General features: G+C 40.2%; 1 protein-coding gene across 1 annotated transcript in view; it reads right to left on the minus strand.

The window, feature by feature from the left end:
* Positions 1 to 3324: 3324 nt before the first annotated feature.
* The window catches only part of Itgbl1 (integrin subunit beta like 1), a 222380-nt gene continuing 201285 nt past the window's right edge, over positions 3325 to 24419 (minus strand). The window contains exons 9-11 of the mRNA XM_004663391.2: positions 13885 to 14031; positions 6426 to 6539; positions 3325 to 5119 (exon numbers count right to left, since the gene is read on the minus strand). Coding sequence (XP_004663448.2) covers positions 5028 to 5119; positions 6426 to 6539; positions 13885 to 14031 — 353 coding nt within the window. The 3' untranslated portion in view covers positions 3325 to 5027. The remainder of the gene's footprint in view (positions 5120 to 6425; positions 6540 to 13884; positions 14032 to 24419) is intronic.

Consider the following 24419-nt stretch of genomic DNA (forward strand, 5'->3'; position numbering starts at 1 on the left):
TTTTTGGCCTGCTTAGCTAATTAAAGATTCAGTATAAATTTAACTGTTGATGCTTATTTCATTTTCATATCGGATTCCATTTTAATAAAGAGAAGGTCAGCATAATGCTTGAGTAGATTCATTGTCAACCATGATAAGTTTATAAATATTACAAAAATGATTCCTTTGGCCAGTCTTGATTTGCTGTTACGCATATTATTTAGGAAAGACATATATCCCATAATATGTGGTAAACTACAAATAAGTTACAATTCCTATTAGGTGGGTTTACATAGACATTGCTTACCCCACTCCACATGCACCATCCCCCAGCAAAGTAACACCACCTCTCTATTTTTGATAATCAGCCCTACTTGAGATTTCATTTTATCCTGCAGGCCTGTGTTAAAATTAAGACAAGATTTATTTTTGTAAATGACTAAGATTTATGTAAAAGTTTACCTGTTTTTTTTTTTTCTTTTCAGAGCTGTTTATAAGGGAGTTTATTGCTATGAATAGATGTTAAAGTAATTTGTGCTAATGTTTGTTTAGCTATGTTGCAAAGGGGTCCTTATTTGTCATTTAGACCATTTTCTTTGTGTCTGGTCTCACCTGTTGCATGGGAAGAGGAAAGCACCAGTGAACTGCATGTACTAGGGCCTGTGTATCAAGCACTGTCGGTATGTATGACTCAACTTACATACGGAGAGTTTGTCTGTAGTGTTTGCTTATGTCTATTATTACCAGTTGTTGTATTAGCAAATACAACATGTTAAATAAAGTATTTACATGAAGGCATATGAAAAAAATTTAAATAACTTTGTGTAACAAAATGGCATTGTATCACCCCAAAATATAGAGAAATATCATGTAAATAAGTTGGTAAACTCAATTTCCCCCTTTATCATGCCAAAGAAAATTTTAGCTATTTGATGATACCTCTCTTGCTATTTTTTTGGGATAAGACCATCATTTTTTTTCCCTCAGAAAATAAGTTTGCTATTATTAATTGCAATCTGTCATTATATATTTGATGTTCTGTATAGTAAACTTGATGGAACTCATTGGTATTTATAGACTGTGTGTTTTGTATCTCCCCATACTGTATGTCTATCGCACCCAGTCTCAGGTAGCTCCCGTTACTTCTGCACACACATTTGGTACAGGAGGACTATGACTGCCGATTCGTTATGGTAGCTGAGAGCTATACCAATCCATCAACGATACTCAGAAATGCAAATCTTTTTCCTATTTTAATTGACATGATTTTTTCCTAATAAGTTTATTTTCTAAAGTTGCTAACATTTTAGTTGGAAAAAATATAGAACACATACAATTATCTACCCTTTGTAAAGAGTGAAATGGAACTAAGCATCACTTCCTTATAAATGATGGAGAATTTCTAGATTCTTGCTATAAATGTTTGCTTGTTCTGAGTGTTTTCAGGTATAAGTGGCTGAAGAGATCTGCAGTGCACCCTAGGAATTTTGATCAAATCCAATTTCTGGCCTCCTATAAAATAATCAGGATTACTTTTAGCATAACTGCCCACATAGTTAAGTCTTTAGGCCCTAAACTACTATTCTTTTGTTTTTTCATAATGACAGATATCAGATTGAGTTCTCCTAAAATTTTCAAAATAAAACTTTCTTATTCTGTAAGCTAGATATGCATTACTTCATTTAATATTTTCTCCTTGTATTTAGTGTCTAATGGATGTTTGATGCCTTTCTATAGAGAGATCAGAATAAAAATTCAACTTAGAATAAGGTAAAGAGAGTTGGGAATTCTTTTCCAACCAGAGAAAGACTATACCAAGAGGAAATAGGCTAAATGCTGACATATTTCCTAGAGTAAAGGCATTGCCAAATCCAGAATATATGTGCTGGTTTGAGATGAAGATAAAGTACATCAGTAGCTTAGGGTTCTGAGCTTACAAGGTGATACAGGGCTTGGTGAGTGTGGAATAGTAAGTAGGATTTGAAAGTTGTGACCGTTGAGACTGCAAAGTGAGATAGAGCTATATTTCGGCTTCCTTGAGTTCATTTTCTTCATTGAGTTTAACCTGTCTTCTGGTGTTTGTGAGCTGGCAGAGGTGAGTCATTCCATCGCAAGTGCTGCTGGAATCCGAAAGAGCTTAGGAGCCCAGACCAGGAATAGGAAAATTGTTCTCTTCATGAGTGTGAGAACTTTGATTTGTATGAGTTCTGTGGAGAGGATTTCTGCAGATGGTTTGTCATACAACCAAAGTGTGTGCCAGCACGGTCCATGAACTCACTGCATCCTTTCAAAGTGACATGGATCCCACTCTGAGAAGCACAAGCAAGCCGGTGATATTTGTTTGAAGTTTCCCATTCAAGACAAACTTGTTGTGCCTTTTGAAAGAAGTTTCTGTCTTGGTCATTGAGCCAAAAGTCAAATACAGAATCACATTTTAAGAATGACAGGGGACTTCCTTTACATATTTACCATGTTTGTTCATAGTTTCAAATTGAAATCGTGTGAATTTGATCATTTCTTTATAGAGACATTGATATTACTCTAGAGCGCAAATAAGACCCCCCCCACACACACAGAAAGATGTGATTTTTTAAAAAAAATAATTCTATTTTCAAGGAAAAAGCGTCCATTAGAATTCAAGTAACTATGTGTTTTATGCCATAGTTTACTTTTTTTATTTTTAACTGAATGGGTCCTAGAACATGGTTAATTACAACATATCTTCATTGTCAGCCAAAACTTAGGACAAATCACACTTTGTCCTATATAGTATAATCATACAATTATTTCTCAGAAAATGTTTAGGATACATAAATACTGAGAGTATTTTTGGCACTCTTTCCTTAAAAATGTGAGAAGAACAACAGATATGTCTGTGGTAGTTGCTGTTGACAGAAAGGAAGAAGAATACAGAGGAAGGATTTTAACAACAGCATAAAAAGACACCTGAGGTTATGCATCAGGATTTGATGATAGTAATTCCATATCCGGCAGCGAGCTAAGGCCAGTTCTCAATCTCTTGTTGTATGGTGACCTGGTTAGCACTCTGAATAATTTTAAAAATTATTTTATAGTTTTAAAGTATCAAAGACAACCAATCAAAGATTATGCTAAAGTGATGTGTGTGGCCCACAACATCTGTCTGTCATATTTACTACCCAGTCCTTTGTAGCCTGCCCTGGGGGAATTTGAAGGTCATTGGCACCATGATAGGAAGATGATACAATCAATCTTACCTCTTGTGCATCACCCAGTATGTCATCAGAACTGCTACTGCATAATTACAATCCGGTTGTTTGTGGCTTTAAGTGTTTACACAGAGAAGAGAAAGAGTACAATCATCTGTAGTATTTCTTAAATGGTTATATTTCCCACATCTTACAAAACTGACTGACCAATTAATTTTTCATGCTCGGTGATAAGAAATACAAATAGTATGATTTTATTCCCTAATCTCAGGATAAAAATGACTACTTTATTAATTTGTTAAATGATGAGAATGCACTTATTTCTATAAAACCAGCATCAGTGAAATTATCTCTTCAAATAATTTTTCAATGTTAATCACTAGGAACACAGTAGTGGCATATTTTCTCTCTTTTTTGGTGACTTGATTTATGAAGTCTAAGAAATGAATCAAGAACACTTACATTATTAACATAAAACTTGAAAATAAAATGTTCATCTCAAAACAATACAGAGGTGATTTTGCTCTACTACTTTAGGATTTAACAAAAATGGTTTATAACGTATGTGGGGTTATTCCTTTTAGCCCTGACTTATTAATGGTTAGTGAAACTGAGGTGCATAAGGAGATCTGACTGCATACAGACAAAAATTTCATCAAGAAAATAAGCATTTTGTTTATTTCACTGAGTGAGAATATGTGAAATTCTGACTTAAACTATTTCATGGTTTTTGGGTCTTTCCGAGGTAGGTATCATTTAGTGAGGCTGGTTCTCTTTATATGACTTTGTTCTGTAGATAGAACTTTTTAAACCTTTTAAGAGCAATCAATGCATATCTGCAGCCCCACATATTCCAAATTAGCTACTGCCTCCTAAAAAAAAAGCCCATATCACATAGAATATTTTAAATACTGAAAACTCTTCTTGTTTCAGGCATAACCCATGCCTCCTTTAAAAACTGTGTTCTGTTAGTCCTTGGAAACTAAAGTGGATATCTCTGAATAACAATTCAAATTTTTTGCTGCTTTTAATTATCAGTGGGTTAATATATACCAACACAAGGTATGAAGTTATGTTACTATTTATTAACATGTTAAATTGTACATTTTTCATAATTTCTTTAAGAAACTCTTGTGAGTTTAAAGTGAGAACAGACAAATGGCTTAATGGTTAACAAGGACCAGTCTTTCATTTCTGGAAGCACTTTGGATCTGGGAAGCCGCAGCACAGCATCCCACCTCATATATGCTTGTCCTTATCATCCCCGCATGCAAATGCAGAGTCACACGGAATCCTGGGAAATATGAACAATGGATGTATGGAAGAGAAAATTTTATCCTTACATTCAAATATAGTGTTTTTTTTCTGGTATTGATGTGAAGTCCAAAGAAACTGTACATGTGTTTTTGGTTTTCCTTTTTTAATGATAGTTCTACAGATGTTGTACAAAAGGAAATTCTTTGCTGTGAGGTCCCATCTATGAACTACAGTGTGTTTAGCACCATCTGTGGCCTCCACCTCTGAGATGCCCATCATATACACCATCCTACCCCACCCAGTGTGAAAACTAAAGCTGTCTGTAAACTTGCCAAACATCTTGTGGGTAGCAAAACGGCCCCTCATCAACTAAGAAACACTGTTGCCAATTATGAACGGAGTATTCTTTACGATGTCATTTATATCAGAGTTTGATGGACTCACATCTCATGGGCATCCAGATTTCACTCAAGCAGTCAGATATAGAGAAACATGCCACTGTCTGTTAAATCTGTCCCATTGAAGGTTGTACACAGCCTCCCCTGCGTTTCTATGTTCTAAATGGCCTAGAAGATAAGAATCCAGTTGTCTCCTCAAGAATCATTAAGGAAATTCGGTGCCCAACCAGATTTCACACGCGTTTCCATTCCATCCGTCCCAGCACTCACAGTTTCCACAGCTGCAAATTCCATTCCCTGCAACAAAGCAAACATGCAGATCCCTGTCATGACAAAAACACACCATTAAAGTACACTACTATGAACCATGTCACCCATCCTCCATAGCTTGATTTATAGTGTGATGATATCATTGCATACTGTTAAGCACATGCGAGAACTCATTCAAATAATTAATGGATCTAATTGATGCTATCATTTATTTATTTCCCTATGTATTTGAGAGAGATAAAGAGGCAGATATATAGAGAGAATGGGCACGCCAGTATGCCAGGGCCTCTAGCCACTGCAATCAAACTCCAGATGCACATGCCACCTTGTGCATCCAGCTTATATGGGTACTGGGGAATCGAACCCGAGTCCTTGGGCTTTGCAGGCAAGTGCCTTAATTGCTAAGCCATTCCTCCAGCCTGATGCTATCGTTTATGAACCAAGATGTATCCATCCTGTATCACTCAGCTAAGGTACCATGCCACAATTCTGTTTTCCTTTCCAGAATAATTGTTTCTGACTTATAAATAAATACTGAACATATACAGGTCCTTGTCATAAGTTGAGACAGGAGACAGGCCAGGTTGCTAGAAATCCTCTTGTATAATAAAGTGAACAAAAACTGAATGTCTAATTTAGTGACATATAGAAATAGTCTTTTACCTAACTATAAAACTATCTTAGCATTAAAATACATTGTGTTACTGAAAAAGAAGTTATTAATGGTATGTTAATCAACTGCATTTTTATTAATTGAGGGTACATTTTATAATCAATAATTGCTGGAGAACACATCTAAGTGGTTTTATTTAATGTGCCGAATCAAATGAATTTTATACCTATTATTAGGACTCAGCAAATTAGGATTCAATGCCTATCACATAGCTAAGTCTTTCTTATCCCCTGCCCCTAAATCTCCCTTCTAACATGCATTCATCCATACACCCCATTCCCTGAAAAACAAATTATGCCAATGAGTGGCATGTGGGTGCTGCTAGAAGTGCCAGCCCTCTCTGTCCAAATGAAAATGGTTAGAATTTGTTTTCTTTTCAGCATATAAAGTCATTTGTGTGAGTTTCTAGGGCAGGTTATCTTTATAGAGGTTTCCCAACAATTATATCATCTGGCTTCAGGCTTTAGTGTTCTTCAGGAAAAAGTGTTAGTGCTTATTCCCAAATGCTCAATTCCTCTTTAGGGTTATTTTGTGTTGGCAATAATCCTTGGATTGTATGGAAGCTGCCCTGCCTGGCTGTCCAAAATGGTAAGTGGCGAGTGTCATTTGGCTCTCTTGTAATTTGTGGCCTAAAACAATCAGCAGAGCTCAATACTGCACCTGTGCAAATGAGACCATCATGTCTGTCACAGTCTCTGTCATCGCAGTCACAGAATTCCCCTGAAACATACCACTCTTCAGCAGAACAAATGCACTTTCCGCAATGACAAGAACCTGAAATCACAAAGGGCATTGCTCACCGTCACCGTGTAACTAAAGGTTTCCATCAAGAATAGAATATCGTTGACACACTGACAATAGGCTTGTAATAACCTATCTTCCAGAGGCGAAAGTTTATTGAATAGCTGGTTTCTCAGAGGGGAGTTTTACTTACTGTAATTCATAAAGGTCATCCAGGAAAGCCTTCATTATGGATCTAGACACTTGCAATTAGCCTTGAGCAAATGTTCTGTGGCCCAGTCTGGTTGAAATGTCAATGGGAACAGAATGTGGCTGATTCTTATAGATGCTCTCCCAAAAAGGTGTTGAAAACTAGATTATTTTGTTTCTGCATTTTTTTTTCTGAATTTAATCATGTTTTCAAAGTGCCTATTCTTCAAAGGAATTCCTTAGTAAATTCTATTAAATGAGGCTATATTTTCAAATTTTGTTTATATGATTTCCTTGAAAGAGATATACATAAATCTGCATATAAACTGGCATATTAAAATGCTAAAAGTACACACACAGTTACACACATTTCACTTCTCAGCTGTCACCTTCTTGGATTCGCTGTGATAATCAAAAAGATCACCCAAAGAGGGCTTAGTCCTTTATCATATCAGTTTACCAATTGCCTCTCTACCCCCCAGCTTAATAATTTCTTTAATTTTTTTTCTTTTACTACTAACATGATGGATCAACTAAGGGATTTATTAGTGGCATATTTAAAATTAAATAAAATGAGTCATATACCAAAGAGTACAAAGTTCTTTTAATATGAACATCATTCATGACAGGCTTGAAAAAACATCAAATGGAAAAAAAAAAAAAAAAACCTGCTTCCATTATTGCAAGAGATACAAGTTGAAAACTCAAAAGATCTTCATTGCCTGAGTTGGTTATTCTTTGTGAATAAAATTTCTTGGTACTAAAAGACAGTGATAGAGTGCTAAGGAGATAGCCAGTAGGTAAGAGCTTGCTGCACAAAGGTGAGGGCCTGAGTTTGGATCCCCAGCACCCATGTAGAAAAGCCAGGCATGACTGCTCATGCCTGTAGCACCAGAACTGAGGGTGTCTGGAAAAAGAAAGGTGGCTGGGGCTAGTTGATCAGCTAGTCAAGCCAAAAGACAGCTCCATGTTCAGTGAGGAGGCCCTGTCTCAAGGAGATGTGATGGATGAACTTAGAGGAACACACCGGTGTCCTCCATTGGACAGTGTGTGTGCATCTGCATGCACATTTGCACACATATTCATAGGCCATGCACACATACACACACACCAAAACATTAGGTGGCAGTAGTTATTACTAAAGTATTTGGGTCAAAAGTCACCTTGAGCAAATGTGAAATAGTAAAATTTTGTGACATAGTTGACAAAATTCCAAACTTGGTATCAGTTCAAAATATAATGAAATAGTCAGGAATCCATTCTGAGGTTTCTACTGAAATAGTAACCAAAAAATAATTAACAAATTTTGGGAAATAGAGATGATGAAACTTGTCAGTTAGGGAAATAGAGTTATATTTATTATGCATATCATGAAAGAATTCAAGTTAATGTGTACCAAGGAGTAAGTGCTTACTTGGTGGTATACATATAAGGGAAAATGATATTTTCAAAATGCATGTTACATTTCTGCCATTCTTTGACACCTATGTCAAGGAAATGATGTCGTCAGGACCATTTATAGTGTAAAAATTGTGTTTATACTTATACTTATTTTTACCTCATTGCTAACCTCAGCACATTCTCCTTTACTATTAATTTGTTTTCCTGAGGGGCTGACATGCAGACTCTCTGGCAATATGTGGTCATCATTCAGTTTTGATGAAGGGTTGATAGCCTAGTAGTTGGTGGCTGGCCCTCACAGGTCACTGTGCAAGAATCCCATGCGGGGGCTGGAGAGATGGCTTAGCGGTTAAGCGCTTGCCTGTGAAGCCTAAGGACCCCGGTTCGAGGCTCGGTTCCCCAGGTCCCACGTTAGCCAGATGCACAAGGGGGCGCATGCGTCTGGAGTTCGTTTGCAGAGGCTGGAAGCCCTGGCGCGCCCATTCTCTCTCTCCCTCTATCTGTCTTTCCCTCTATGTCTGTCGCTCTCAAATAAATAAATAAAAAATTAAAAAAAAAAAAAAAGAATCCCATGCGGCCACGGGAGTTCCTTATTTTAGATAGTTATTCATCCCAACTTCGATGGGTTTCAAAATCCTAGGCATGGTTGATGTTCCACACTCAACTGCTCTTTTAACAAATGGTTAAAGGAACACACAGGCATTACACTGACTATCAGAGAAATTTCCTCAAAAGGCTCCATGATTACTTCCATTAGAGAAGAAATATTACTTTAAAAATTTGTTACTAGTTTTTTTTTTCTTTAAACATAGCATCTCTTGCATCATAAAATTATGTCTACAAAGGAAAATAAATGATCTTAAATGCCCATTATATTCACTATGTCATACCTAGGATACCTTTCAATGTCACAATTGCTGCAAAGAGCTCGCACATTTCATCTTTAACCTTATTCCCTGGCCACAGAATTATTCATGTCGCTGCACTTGTTTCTGGAATGTTCAGCATCAGGCAAGTGCAAAGTATTTTCCCCAACACCTGTATGCTTACTAACATTCCTGTGGTGTGCAAGGATCAAGCATTTGTCAAGTAAATTCTAGTTCTCAAAGTAGACTAGTCACAGAATGTGTGAGATGGAAACGGAGGGTTGATTTTTGGGCGCACCATGAAGCAGCAGACCTGTGCAGCCCATGTACTCCAGCTGTGTCATTCCTCCCAGCTCTTGACAGTGCTCAGGGAGTCCTCATGGGGGAGGGGGGGGATTCTGCTTGCCTTACTAGGACCCGTGAAGCTTGCAATAGTGCAGCGTGAGTGGCTATTAGGAACTATTATAGCACCTTTCTCGTGCAGAACTCTGGCTCTTCTCATCAATCACTAATCACAGAGGTAGACTATACCACTCGGGAACTGAAAACAACAAACAAAAACCATAGGAAGAAGATTCATGCTGACAGATACAGGTCACCTAACTATTCAGACATGAGCAAGTGCTCAACTTGGCTGCGCAGGATCTATTCCTGTTGGAGAGCCAGCCTCATCATAGGGAGCAGCTTTCCATCTTGCCAGGAGCTATACCGTTATACCCATGAGTCTATTTGGTGTGTTGGTGATGTATTCTTTTTCTCCATACTAGGACCCTTAAGAAGGTTTCTATCTCCCTCTGTGCTTTTTTCTTTAAATATTTTATTTATTTTATTTTGAGAGAGAGAGAGAAAGACACAAGGAAAGAGAAAAAGAAAGAATGAGCTCACCAGGGCCTTCAGCCACTGCAAACAAATTCCAGATGCATGCGCCACCTTGTGCATATGGCTTACATGGGTGCTGGGGAATTGAGCCAAGGGTGCAGGCAAACACCTTAACTGCTAAGGCATCTCTCCAGCCCCTCCCTCTGTGCTTTTTGCTGGCTTTCCTCATGAGGTAATCAGTCACATTGCCTTACATGTGCTCATAGCATCCCTAGAATCTAAGGAGAGCAAATAAGTAAACTTCCGATGAGAATGAAGGGACTTCAGTGCAAGGGTACAACCACCAGGCAAGAAACGGCAGTTAACATAAGATGTCAGTCCGATTCAGTGTGTCCTTAAGCTCGCTCCCCCTACCTGCGATGACTGTCACAGCAAAACCTCCATGTAGCTTCAGAAATGTTGGCTTCGTTCCTATAGACCTGTAGCCATACCCAGCAGGCTGTCAACTAGAAAACTGGGTGGAGGCTGGTTTTGTGCCACACACCCATTCCCACTCCCACTTCTAGGAATCTGGCTTGGAGATGGCTGAGAGATAGGTAGGTGATGATGCTGTAGGATACACCAAGCATCACAGAGAATATAGACGTGTAATGGCATGTATTACTAGCCAACGTTCTACCATAGCATCTGTAAGGATATTACAGGTGATTACTTGGATCTAGGTTAAAGTTATTAAGGTAAAAATTATTTCATCTTGGATGCAAATAAGTTAGTCTCCAACTCAACAAATCATAAATAAATAAAACTATGAAATATACCACGTGTTCTACAAAAGGTAGCTAAACTTCGGGGAGATCTGGCCATTAAGCACATCTCTCTCAGTTATGAAAACAATTTGAGTCTAAGAGCAAGGTTCCTTTGTTAGTTACCCAATTCCACTACTAAATGGATTTTCTTTTTCATACATCAAGCCTGATAAAATGCTGCAACCTAACATCCTAGCAGGCAGTTCTCACTATTGTACTAACGACTCCATCTGTTATGAAGGTCACAACGATGTATCTTGTTTTAAATTTTTTCTATGGAGTGATTTATTGTCTTGGCTATAAATTTGTAAAGAAATAAAATGCTATTTCTTCATCGTCTCCTGAGGTGAGAGCTTTATTCACAGCTGGTGGTAAGGGCATGCTTCACACTTGTCACTGGGGTGGTGGTGGGCTGCTCAGGATAGCGCCTTGCACATCACAGGCTGGAGCATGGCTCTCGGAATCCTATCAGGCTGCCACGATGATGGGTTTCCTACATAAACTTTAGAAAAAATTATAGGGACTTCTGACAAGTCCATGAGATTTATCAGAAATGCATATATAAGCCTACTCAAATGACTCTGTTTTGCCATATGTTGAAATCCTTTTTGAATTTTTTGGGAAGCTTTACCTGGGGTCTAAGGATGGGGTATGGGATAGCACTCTTGAGGGGGGCCAGAAATAACTGCTACATTCTCATTAACCTTTGCCAATGAGACTACAGTTTCGTGACCTCAGTGTCAGCCCCTTTCTTCTTCTGCAACCCAGCATGGATGCCTCTAAAATGGGGGTTGGGGTGGAGGAAGGGGTTCTTTAACCATCCATGTGGTTAAAGTGATATTGTAATGACACATCACTAATATGAGTATCACAGTGAGAAGTTATGGCCTACTTTCACATTCCTCTTTAAATTGAATAACCTTAAATCTTTTTACCTGTTAAAATATACATGATTATACATATATATATAATTATACATTATACATATATATATTATACATATATATATAAACCGTAAATTGAATATATATATATATATATATATTATATATATATATATATATATATATATATTCAGTTTACGGTTGACCTCTGTTTACGCCTCCACCACCCAAAGCAAATAATTTGGCCAAGTATTAAGCAGAGGTTTTTTTTTAAGTTTCATGAAGATACCTTCATGTCAATATTTAAACAGCCTAATTTTGTCTTGTATTTTCTATGATGCTAAAAATGAGAATCTTCTTTAATGAATTTAATACTTTAAGAATTAATTAATATTAATTAATATTTTAAGAATTTAATACTTTAAGAATAATTTTTTCACATGCAAGTCAGTTTAGGGTATCACTGGGGGGCTCCTCTCTGCACTGGTGAGTATATCTTTGTGTGTTCATTTTACACTTGCAGCTGCACATGACTTAGCAAAGACTTGCTTATGGACCGTGTTAACCTCGCGATATTTTAAACAACGTAAACAAACCCATCAACATCTTCCTATACGTGGAGTTCGTGTTTGGTAAAACTTTTGTAAAAAATGTTTGTCCTTATTACAATGAAAATGTCATTAAGGAAAAACACAACTTTAAATCTTAGATACCTGTTTGCTGGTATGTTATGAAAAAGATCTCAATGAGAAAAAATTAATCTGGGAATTTTCATGTGTAAGGCATATACTGTGATTTGATGGCATATCTTTTTTTCTACTTCTCCCTCTCAGCTCTCTTCTATTTATTTCCTTTCTCTCTCTATCCCTCCCTCCCTCTCTCTCTCTTCTGTATGTTTGGTTTCTATGCCTTCCTTGATTCTCCCAACAGAGCTTGAATAAAAAAACAGATGTTTCCAGGAAGAGAGGCCCATGAGAATTCAAATGTTGGAAGATTTGTCTAAGGTTTGCATTTGGATCGAATTTAATAAGAGGAAAAAAAGACAGGAAAGGAGGCGTTTGCTCTCTAAAGTCATGTGAGGGCTGCATGCCTGGAGAAGCAGCGTGAGGGTGAAGGCATGTCTCCTTGCTTCAGAACTGGGGACACTGGTCAGTCGCAGACACAGCATGCCCGGAAATGAAGCCCTCCGACAGCTACTGAGATCAACACGTTTGCATGGAGCTTCAGCCTTGCTCCACACACCATAGCTGCTCCCAGCACGCACTGGGCTTTGTTTCTGAAGCTATATCCAAGAAGACTCTCACACTGGCCTTGCTTGATTGGTAAATCAGGGGCCGCCATCCAGGGGGAAACATGACTTATGGCACATCTTGCTCTCTGAGCCTCCCTCATGGCCTGTGGTGGCCTCTCTGCAGGGGCACCTGGGACCACTAGTCAGTGTCTCACTGCATTTTCTTCTCAACAGCGTGCACTGCTCACCACGCCCCAGCCTTGCTGTTGGTAAATGGCGTTTCAGCTGGAGAGCAGCATGTCTGAAAAGGGAGATGCTGGTCTGCATTTAGGCTGCAGAGCCAAGAGTGGGCCGGGAAGCTGTCAGTCACGCTTTTGTACGGGGGAAAATGCACTCCTTAGGTGGTGTAATATGTGCCACAAGTGCGGAACCTGCAGGTCTTTCCGAGAACATTGGAGAGAAACACCAAAAGGTGTCTAAAATGTAACCCACTGCAAGATGTTACTCAGGACAAATCTGCTTTGGTTTGCCTTTGAGTGTGTGGCAGAAGAGAGGCAGGGAAGGATCCAATTCCTGTGAATCTACTTCTGCAGCAAGTGTTTGACTGGTGTAGGGCTTCCATCCCATCAGCTTATAGGTTGTACCTATTCTCTCCAAACCCTACCCCCTCACTTCCCTATCATCCTGTCCCCTATATTAGAACACACGTGTTTGCTTGAAACAATTGGTGATTTCTAGGTTAAAGAAAGCTGCACCAGGATGATAAGACTCAACTACGTTTTCCTTTTTTTCCGGTAAACTCATTATTTGGTTTCCTCTCATACACCTTCCCATTGTATCTTCTACAAATGTACATCTCAGACGTTCCAAGAATTGTATTTTGGACACTTTTCTGCAGTTCTAGGGTGGACTACTTAAGACGTGAACTTCCTTATATTTTTCTGATTTGGGTCCTCACTTTTGTTTTATTTTTTTTGGTTAAATTATGCATCCTGTCATTCTTCATCCACAACTTTGCACACAAGTAGCCCACAGTCATTTTCATGAAAGCTCTCCCAGGCACTGCCATTATCTCGAATCATGGTGCCTCTCCGTAATGGAAAGTTCATCCTGAAAAGAATGACTGCTACTTGCTGAGGTACAGAACACAGGTCATTAAAGGGATCCAACAAGAACACTCACCCTTCCCCGAGCACAGTGTGCCATCTGCTGACTCACACAGACTCCTGCTTTGCTCCTCCGTCAGGTTGCACTTCCGCGGATGCTGGCACAGCTTGCCAAACCATCCCCTCGCGCAAACGCAGCGGCCACAGGAGCACCTGCCATGGCCTGTGACGGGTGATGGGGAGACATTTGTTAATCACCGGCGACTCTTGGTTTTCAACACAGAAAGGAGCAAACAGAAGGTCTCATTTCCTGACAAACATGCTTTCCCCATCGTGCGTAGTCATTTTGGTATGTCATTACTGAAAAGAACATCACCACGGATACCTAGCTCAGCATGATAAATTTGCACGTAATGTAAGAGATGGGTTGGAGAGAAAGCAACCTTGAAATAGTTGACATGGATTGATACCATCCTCTGGGACACCGAATCTTTACTCATTTGCATTGTCATCAGTATGGAGTCTCTGTGCCATTTTTCCCCATGTACACCACGACATCCAGAATGATTTACAAGGCTAGTCACATTACCATTGCTTGCAGCATTTAATTGCCCTCCAGTGACTTTCTAATGAAAGCAAAAGCCATCCCATATGACTGTAACTTTGTACCTCTCTCCTTATGAATAAGAACAGAGAGAGATAGTGAATACCCACGTCCCTACCAGAGCATAAGAGTTAAAACAATGTGAGACTTGTAGCCACATTCAGTCTTTTGTTTTCTCTTTTTGTTTCTGACATTGGCTTGTGTTTTTGGAAATGTTTATCTTTTGATATGCTACACTGTGTTTCTGACTGTTATACAGGGGCATGTATTCCTACTTAATTCCTTGCCACCTACACTGCTTTAGACTGCACTTTTTTTCCCCCAGTTAATTTCTTATTTCTACTCAGCATGTTATTTCTTTTCCTGATATGCACGCTGCCTTTGAGTCAATTACTTTCTGACTCAGCTATTTGCCTGGAAAAAGATTTCTTTTCCTTTTTATTTTTTTCCTTTGGTGTTTTGAGATAGGGTCTCACTCTAGCCCAGGCTGACCTGGAATTCACTATGTAGTCTCAGGGTGGCCTTGAACACATGGAAATCCTCCTACCTCTGCCTCCCAAGTGCTGGGATTAAAGGCATGCACCACCACGCTCGGTGGAAAGAATTTCTTGAGTGGATATTCTGAAGATGCTGTCGTGCTGGTCTCCTGGGTTATAAAGTGATTCATGAAGAACACAGTGACCCTACTCTTCTCCCAAAGACCAGTATTACTGACACTGGCAGCAGAGTCGGGGATAGGGACACCCTATCCAGCACAGGAAGTACCCTTTTCCTCAGGCAAGCCCATGGGGCACCACAAGGGCACACATACATGCAAGTACATACAACATACAAGTACATACAACACACACACACCATATTACATATATATGCAAAAAAAGGAAGAAAACTGTACTAAGAGGCAACTTCCAATAGCCTCCCTCACTATTAAATGTAGTTTGCCACCCATAGCCCTTTGACTTAGGTTTTGTCTCCAATTTACAGTTAGGAAACTGAGCCTCCACTGTAATCACACTTTGAATCCTGGAGCCCCAACACACAGGATCAGACATTGACTCGGGTCACTCTCATTCCCATGTCCACCCATATACCACTGTGTCACATCCCCTCTAGATTTCATCTTAGAATAGAAATGCCTCATACTGTTTTCTTAATCTATGTCTTTCACCAGATTTACCATTTATTGGTGTGCATTTGATGTTCATGTTTCTGTGTCCTAGTCTCTTCCTGACTGGCTTTCTCTTTGCCTTTTAAACACTCCTCTCTTGTCTAAAGTGTTCTAACTTTTGTAATGAAGAAATAAATATAGATATTCTTTATTGTCTACCTTTAATCATCTCAAGTTTTCTGGATAAATTTTCTCACAAAAATCCATTGAATATTCATTGTTTAGCTGGATGTGGTTGTACAACCTTTAATCCCAACACCTGGGAGACAGAGGCAGGAAGCCGGCCTGAGACTACAAAGTGAATTCCAGACCAGCCTGGGCTAGAGTTAGACCCTACCTTGAATCATCCTCCCCTGAGGGAAAAAAAAAAAAAAATCAAATCATGAGATTGTGAACAATCACAATTACTGCAGGTCCATATTTCTAACCTCTAATTCTCCCCCAAAGCCTCCACTTTTGTGATTCCCTACCCTGTTCTACTGGTATACAAATTAACACTATACAAATTTCTTTCCCAAGTCCACTCTTTGGTACCTCTCATTTCCCATAAAGACAAACCTCTGCTTCAAGCAACACACCAAAAAGGTTTTGGGTAACACTTGACTTTCTTGAATTCACTCCATCTGCCGAGCTGTCAAATCCTGTTAGAACGACCTCCACCAACCTCATCAGAACCCTTCCGACCATGTCGCTCTAGTATTCCTTCCGCTTCCCTGCGGTCTTGCTCTCCAGTCCTGTTGGACTCCCTGATGCTTATGGTATGAAGCTTATCTTCTCAACCTTGGTAAAATTTAGGTTCATAAAACAACAGGGTCCACCTAAGCCAGGCATAGTGGCTCATACTTAACAATCCCAGCACTCAAGAGGGAGGCTGAGGTAAAAGACTTGCTGTCATTTGGAGGCCAGCCTTGGCTACAGAGTAAGTTTCAGGGCAGCCTGAGCTGGAATAAAATCCTGACATACACACAAAAAAAGGAGAACAAAGGAAGAAACAAACAGGAAAGAAAGAAAAGAGAAAGACAACCGCAACTTATTTTTCCCCATTTTAATCCTACACTCTCTCTGAGCCATGTTTCCTGACTGGTTCTCACTCTTTTCCGATGGATGTTTTTGCCAAAGTAAGAACATCTTTTCCACTCAATGTATTTAGGTCGTGTTTAATTTGCAAATCCCAGTGGAAGTAACTTACCTCTATGAAGAGTTCCCTTACATCTACAAGTGGAACGTTTTGCCTCTTCTCTGAACTTATTTCTATTTGTTGATCCTGTGTGTATGGGACAAGCTCTGGGGTTCAAACCTAGGGTCAAATGCATGCTGGCCCACCCTCCTCAACTCCGGTCACATTCATGCTGGCCCGCCCTCCTCAACTCGGGTCACATTCATGCTGGCCCGCCCTCCTCAACTCGGGTCACATTCATGCTGGACCGCCCTCCTCAACTTGGGTCACATTCATGCTGGACCGCCCTCCTCAGCTCGGGTCACATTCATGTTGGACCGCCCTCCTCAACTCGGGTCACATTCATGCTGGACCACCCTCCTCAGCTCTGGTCACATTCATGCTGGACCGCCCTCCTCAACTCGGGTCACATTCGTGCTGGACCACCCTCCTCAGCTCTGGTCACATTCATGCTGGACCGCCCTCAACTCGGGTCACATTCATGCTGGACCACCCTCCTCAACTCGGGTCACATTCATGCTGGACTGCCCTCCTCAACTCGGGTCACATTCATGCTGGACCACCCTCCTCAGCTCTGGTCACATTCGTGCTGGACTGCCCTCCTCAGCTCTGGTCACATTCATGCTGGACCACCCTCCTCAAATCTGAGCATCAACATCACACTTTTTGTGATATTTTCACTTTCTGTGAAAATCCTTTCTGCCTTCTACTTTGTGATGTGTATTACTTGCCAGATGAATTCTTCACTTCATGGAGAATTCCTCGAGAGGACCTAGCACTGTAATCCTTGGAGGGCCAAGAGCAGTACCTTAGACACACTGAGTCCTCAAAAATATGGGTAGTAGATTGAGACTATCTTTATCAGAGTAATGCTGCAGTCACCTCCTTGCTGGGACAAAACACTCAACCAGAAGCAGCTGATGGGAGGGAAGGGTTAATTTGGTTTAACAGGATGTTTATCACGGTGGAGAAAGCATGGCCCACGTGAAAAGCTGGCTTATATTTTATCACATGTCTGGGTGTAAGTACTTGAGAGCAGAGATTCTCCTAGAGTGGCATAGAGACCTGCCAGAAGTAGACTGACTAAGTTCCTGGCCTAGAGCTGGTCTAATAAGCCTCAAAGCCTACCCAAGGGACACACCTCCTCCTGCAAGGCTCCATCTCCCAAAGGCTCTTCCAGCTGGGGAATGAGGATGAGGCTTACCTGCATACACATGTGGCTATAGTGAATAGTACCACACTATCCTTCTCATTTTGTTTTTCCATGACTGCAAGCAAACAACCCTAATCTGATTCCAGGACAGGTTTATGGGAGTTTTGGTGAGTGGATTGTGATTCAAGTACGGTGGGTGATCTGAGAGTTGCTGCATTGTCTCTACTTTCTATAAGAACACCACTTGCTTCAGGCCTATCTATTCAAAATTATTATAGATATTCTTTATAACTCAACTTCACTACTCAAACTAAAATGTGGTCATCTTTGGAGGAACAGAATCTGGGGTACAAACATAAACAAAGAGAAAGAAAGGTTTTTTGTACCTGTGCCATTGAATTGCCGACTCTTCAGATGTTCATGTTTCCTACTGGCCTTGGGATGGCAAGATCTGTCAACAGTTAGCTCTAGTTTGAAGAAAAGCTGTCTACCTCTTGTTAGAACATCATCAAGAGAGAGACGACTCTGTACTAACTTTCTGTTTATGTATTATGCGTGTGAGGGAGAAAGTGTGGGGGACTGGGGCTCAAGGCTAGTACGTTATGCATGCAAGGGTAGCACTTCTCCTGTCCAAACTATCTCCTCACAGAATATAAGTGAATGTGATATCTACATGCAAGGTAATAGGACAGTGTTTGCCATTTATTAGTTCATTAACCATATCCTTTCACAAGGTTAGGTTGGCAACTAGCCCAGACAATGATCACAGTGATTGGGTGTCTATGTGTGGCTTTTCTTTACTTAAAAAAATATGGAAAACAAACTCCCAATCATCTCTCCTTTATAAGCTACTATAATTTAACCAGTTCATAAAATACTTTTTATGTACCAGGTTAGCAGTTTAGAATGCAATAGTGAATAAAGAAGGAATTGGCCCTGTTTCATGGTACCTGAAATCTAGTAGGAGTAAAAACAAGCAACAGATATCAACAACCACTTTGGGTCATAGGAGATTTAAGAGCATGTTACTATATTCAACTGAGGAGCAGGGCAAATGAAGCTACTTACAGGAAAGCTCAGCACAACCCAGGGTGAAAGGGACCCACACAACCAGTGTTCTAGGAATACAGCCTAGAAACTAATGAAGAGTCCTTGAGGAAAGAAAGAGTTGGACACGTTTCAAGTAGTGAATGCCAATATGTGAAGAAAAATCGCTAAATACATAATAAAGTGTGACAGGTATTCAAGAGTAAGGACATTGTATCTGGCAGATTCAGGTTCACTGAGATGAACTTCCAAACCAGGCACAGTTATGGAGGAAGGGATATTTATTGAAGCCTACAGATCCAGGGGAAGTGCTATAAATGGCAGAAGAAGCTGGCCTGCCTTCACAGGACCAAGCAGAGAGAGAGAGAAGTACAAGCCTAAAGGTCAAAAGATACACAGCACACTTTCAGAACTCCAGCTATGCACACTTTACATATCTTTAGATTGAAATCTGAAACCCACCAACACACATTAAGATCCACCCAGTGACACAGCCTACAGCCAGGTGGCTGCAGACGCAAACTAAAAACAACTGAATATATTGTAGGCCATCTATTCAAACCACCACATTCTTCCCCTGGCCCCCAATAGGTTTACAGCCATCACACATTGTAAATTGTACTCAGTTCAATTTCAAAGGTCCACACAGTCTTGACCAATTTAAGATATTAAGACCTGTAAAACCAAACAAGTTAAACATTTCTAACATAGAAAGGCACAGAGTAAACATTTTCAACTGGTATAAGGCATAGCAAACAGAGACTAGAACAATGCAAACTCAACCACCATCAAACATCAAACTTTGGCAGTTCAAGTTCAATGTCACAAGAGACTGACAGTCTCCAGATTTTCCAATTCCACCCCTCCAGCTGGGCAGAGTAGTCAGGGAACAGTTCCATCTCTGGCCAACAATGCGCTCTATGGTAGCGCTTGCATAGTCCTGGTATATACAAAACATCTTGAGGTCTTCATGCAAACCAGGGTCCATCTTCCAAAGGCTCTTTCAGCCTATCAGGGCTTCATGCCCTGCCTCATGCCACATCTCAGCAGCAGCTCATGGAACCATGTGCAACTCATGATGACCATTCCTCACATCTTCCATGTTTCTGAAACCAATACCACGTGTGCAGGACACAGCCATATTCTTAATTCATAGACAAAATAAATCATAACCTTGAAAAGCAGGTTCCTTCTCCTGTCAACTCTTTCCAACACTTTTTGCATTTCTATGATAGTCTTTCCTCAGGCATCCTTTCTGTGGTAAAGCAACTGGACCATCTTCCTTTAAAATGCTAATGTGTTTGACAATATCAGATTCAGTAACCTAAAACCAGTCTCAATGCCTGTAATTTTAATTTGCTTGAGGTTTTCCAGCTTAAAATCTTAAATCTCTCAGTCCAATATCTTTAGCCAAGCACATCAGTCCATTTCAAATTTAACGTTGATCAAACTCTCTGGGCCTGGGAAACAGGACACAGCCAGCCCTTATGGCAGTAGCCCAGTCCAACAATGTCCTCTGCAGTCTTTCCTTCTCCTTAGAAAGCTCATAAGGCAAGCCTTGAAGTGCAATACTGTCTGCACTTAGCATTCTCAAACTCCCATCAGAATAGTACATAAAACTTGGCTTGCCACTCAAGAAGACACCTTCAGTTGCAAGCACAAAATCTATGCCTATTCCTCCAAAACCAAGATTCCAAAAGAACAACATCCACATGGCCAGGTACATCTCACCCCACTATTGGTACCAAGTTCTGTAGCAGACAGCTTCAGGTTCACTGAGATGAACTTCCAAACCAGGCACAGTTATGGAGGAAGGGATATTTATTGAAGTTACAGATCCAAGGGAAGTTCCATAATGGCAGAAGAAGTCAAGTAGGGTGGTAATAGTAGAAATCCAAGAAATGGATGTTTCAAGATCTACCAGAGGGGTAGAATTTACGCTTCAGTGATAGACTGTTGGATTGGAGGTTATAGAATGGACAAATTTTCTGACTAAATTCAAAAAGAAAAAAAAAAGCAGAGAAACAATGCAACTTACCATATATTTAAGCTTCAGGATTGGAAATGTTAGAGGAAGTTGGCTCAGTTTCAAACATCTCACAGTTAAGAGAATCTTTTTAACTATTTTAAATTAATTTATTTATTTGAGAGAGACAGAAGCAGTGAGATAGTCAGAGAATGGGCATGCCAGGGCCTCCAGCTGTTGCAAACAAATTCCAGACACATGTGCCACCTTGTGCATCTGGCTTACATGGGTCCTGGGGAATCAAAACTAGGTCCTCTGGCTTTGCAGGCAAGCATCTTAACCACTAAGTCATCTCCCCAGCCCAAGAGAATCTTTAATACACTGAACTGCATCACGAATTAAAAACCAACATAAGCTAATACTCAGAGCATGGATCTAGGCAAATAAAAGCTGGTGATTACAACAATAGAAGGCATTCTGAGATTTACAAGTAGGTGAGCCCTCTCAGGAGAAATAAGCCAGCAAACTCACATTTATTGCTAGAGTAAGGAAGAGAAGCAGACCAGGTAGGAACTCCAAAAAAGAAGGAAATGTGATGACAAAGACAAGAAGGGTATGAACTGCAGTGTTTCTAAAGTTTTGAGTTAAAAAGAGTAAAAGCATATGAAAGAGGGGGTTGAACAAGTGTAAGATCAGGAAGATGGGAGGAGCTGCAGAATGCTGTCTTTTGGATTCTAGGTGACCATTGAACACATGAACTTAGAGTAGTTGTGGTTCTGATGTATGATTGAACCTGTCATTTTTCCATCTTGGATAGGGAAAGAGTTCAGGAGACATGACACTTCCCAGAGTAGCTAATGGCAGATGGTAGTTGCTTGAGACGGGGAATCAAATTCTATAATGGTGTAGTCACTCATAAGTGGTCCATTATCTGGTAGCAACATCTCACCTGTGATTAAGCAAGCAGCCCGACTGCAGCTCAGTGAATCAAATGCTAAAAACAACAACAGCAACAAAAACAACAGACACCCAAAGAAGGCATGAATACAAGGTAGAGGTTAATGGGGAAGAAGAAGGGATTAAGTAGGAGGGGAATACAAGGACATCATTGGGAATGAGATCAAAACATATCATATGCCTGTATGAAAGTGTCAGAAATAAAAACAATTGAGAGGTAAAGCATATGAGCTTTACTCAGAACAGAAGAACTATGTTGCCACTGAAAGATATGAAGTACAACATACAAGGGTGGCAAGAGTATTAGAGTTACCTGTATGTACCCTAATGGTAAATATGGCTTTGTATGTATTATCATTGAGGCTAGACACCTGAATTTACCACAATAGAGAAAAACACCAACCATCACTGAGAATAATCTCCTGAACCCACCATCACTGAGAACAATCACCTGAACCCACCATCACTGAGGACAATCACCTGAACCCACCATCACTGAGAAGAATCACCTGAACCCAGCATTGCTGAGAACAATCACCTGAACCCACCATCACTGAGAACAATCACCTGAACCCACCATCACTGAGAAGAATCTCCTGAACCCACCATCACTGAGAAGAATCACCTGAACCCACCATCACTGAGAACAATCACCTGAACCCACCATCACTGAGAAGAATCACCGGAACCCAGCATTGCTGAGAACAATCACCTGAACCTACCATCACTGAGAAGAATCACCTGAACCCACCATCACTGAGAACAATCACCTGAACCCACCATCACTGAGAACAATCACCTGAACCCACCATCACTGAGAAGAATCACCGGAACCCAGCATTGCTGAGAACAATCACCTGAACCTACCATCACTGAGAACAACTGCCTGCACCTATCATTATAAGAACAATCTCTCTGCTCTTGGTCCCAGTGGATTTGATGTCATCCTGATAAAATATATCATTATGGAAAGATCTGATAAAGAGACTTGGCCTAATGAACTATTTACAGTTCATCCCACATTCAGTTCGTGGCATCTAGCAGTGCTGTCACTGGCTCTTTTTATCCCTTTCCCTTCCCTTCCTTACAACATGCATTAAAAGTCCTCTGAATATGCATTGTCCATTATGACCTGCCACAGGAGATTCGTCAAACTTAGAAAAATTATAAACATGTTTTAAACCTAAGTTTATGGCTCTTGATTGTCATAGGTCAGTACTCAACAGTCACACATGGATTGGTGGCTACTGTGGTAAATAATGCAAACATGGTATACTTCTTTGCAAGTTCTGTTGGATAGGGCGTCTCTAGATAAAGACTTTTCCCAGAGCAATGCATCCAGTCTCAGGGGTTTACCTTAAATCATGGCAATGATACTCCCAGTTGATAAAATGACATAAAAATGAGTATTTGATTTTACTATACACTGCCAACTCAATATTCTGTATCTTTTCTCCTTCTTAATATTAAGACAGCCTTCAATTTTTTTTTTCCAGGAAGGTAATAATACTTCCATCTGAAAAGTGTTTGATTGCCTCATCTTCTTTTGACCTAGAGATGATACTTTACAAAAAGATAAATAAAAGAAAAATCCCCTGGAAAAGTTTCTAGGAAAGTATTGTTTTCCAAAGAAAATGGAAAAGTTAGCCAGTGTCTGTTTCTTTTTTCTTTTTAGTTCTTATTTTTTTCCCCCCAGAAGATGGACAAAAATGAAAGTTGATGTGAGAATGACTATAAAACTTACACTTTGAGGGCTGGAAAGATGACTTAGCAGTTAAGGCACTTGCCTGCAAAGCCTCAGGACACAGGTTCAGCTCTGCAGAACCCATATAAGCCAGTTGCCCATGGTGACACACGCATACAAGGTCATGCATGCCCACGAGATTGTGCATGCATGTGGAATTCAAATGCAGTGACTAGAGGCCCTGGCATACCAATTCTCTTTCAATCTCTCTCTTGCTCTGTCTTATAAATAATAAAAAATAAAAACTTATAGTCATACTTTGAGAGCAGGGCAGAGCAGAAATAAAGACAGAAAGAGTTCAAGGAACAGATGGTGCTCAGGCGGTCACCTCCCATTATCCCTGGAGTGACAACCCACAGACTTAATATATCTATCACCTTCTGCCAAACACATTCCCAACTTACACCCTTACAAATTCAGGAAAGTGTTTGTGTTTTTGTTTAATATTTTTATTTATTTATGAAACAGAGAGAGAAAGAGAGAGGTAGATAGAGGGAGAGAATGTGCATGCCAGGGCCTCTAGCCACTGCAAATGAGCTGCAAATGCATGCTTCACCTTGTGCATCTGTCATTAAGTGGGTGCTGGGGAATTGAACCTGGGGTCTGAGACTTTCCAGGCAAGCACCGTAACTGCCCAGCCACCTCTCCAACACTGCATGTATGAGTTTAAGGTGTCACTACCAGGCGCCCTGTGCGGCTGTGCTGTCCATCTGAGGAAGCCTTGGCCAGAGTGATCTGAGGTTTCCCACTACCTGAACATAGGAAAACTCTTGGTGACCTGGCAACACTTAATAG

Source organism: Jaculus jaculus, chromosome 3 (genome assembly GCF_020740685.1).
Source record: "Jaculus jaculus isolate mJacJac1 chromosome 3, mJacJac1.mat.Y.cur, whole genome shotgun sequence".
Lineage (NCBI taxonomy): Eukaryota > Metazoa > Chordata > Mammalia > Rodentia > Dipodidae > Jaculus > Jaculus jaculus.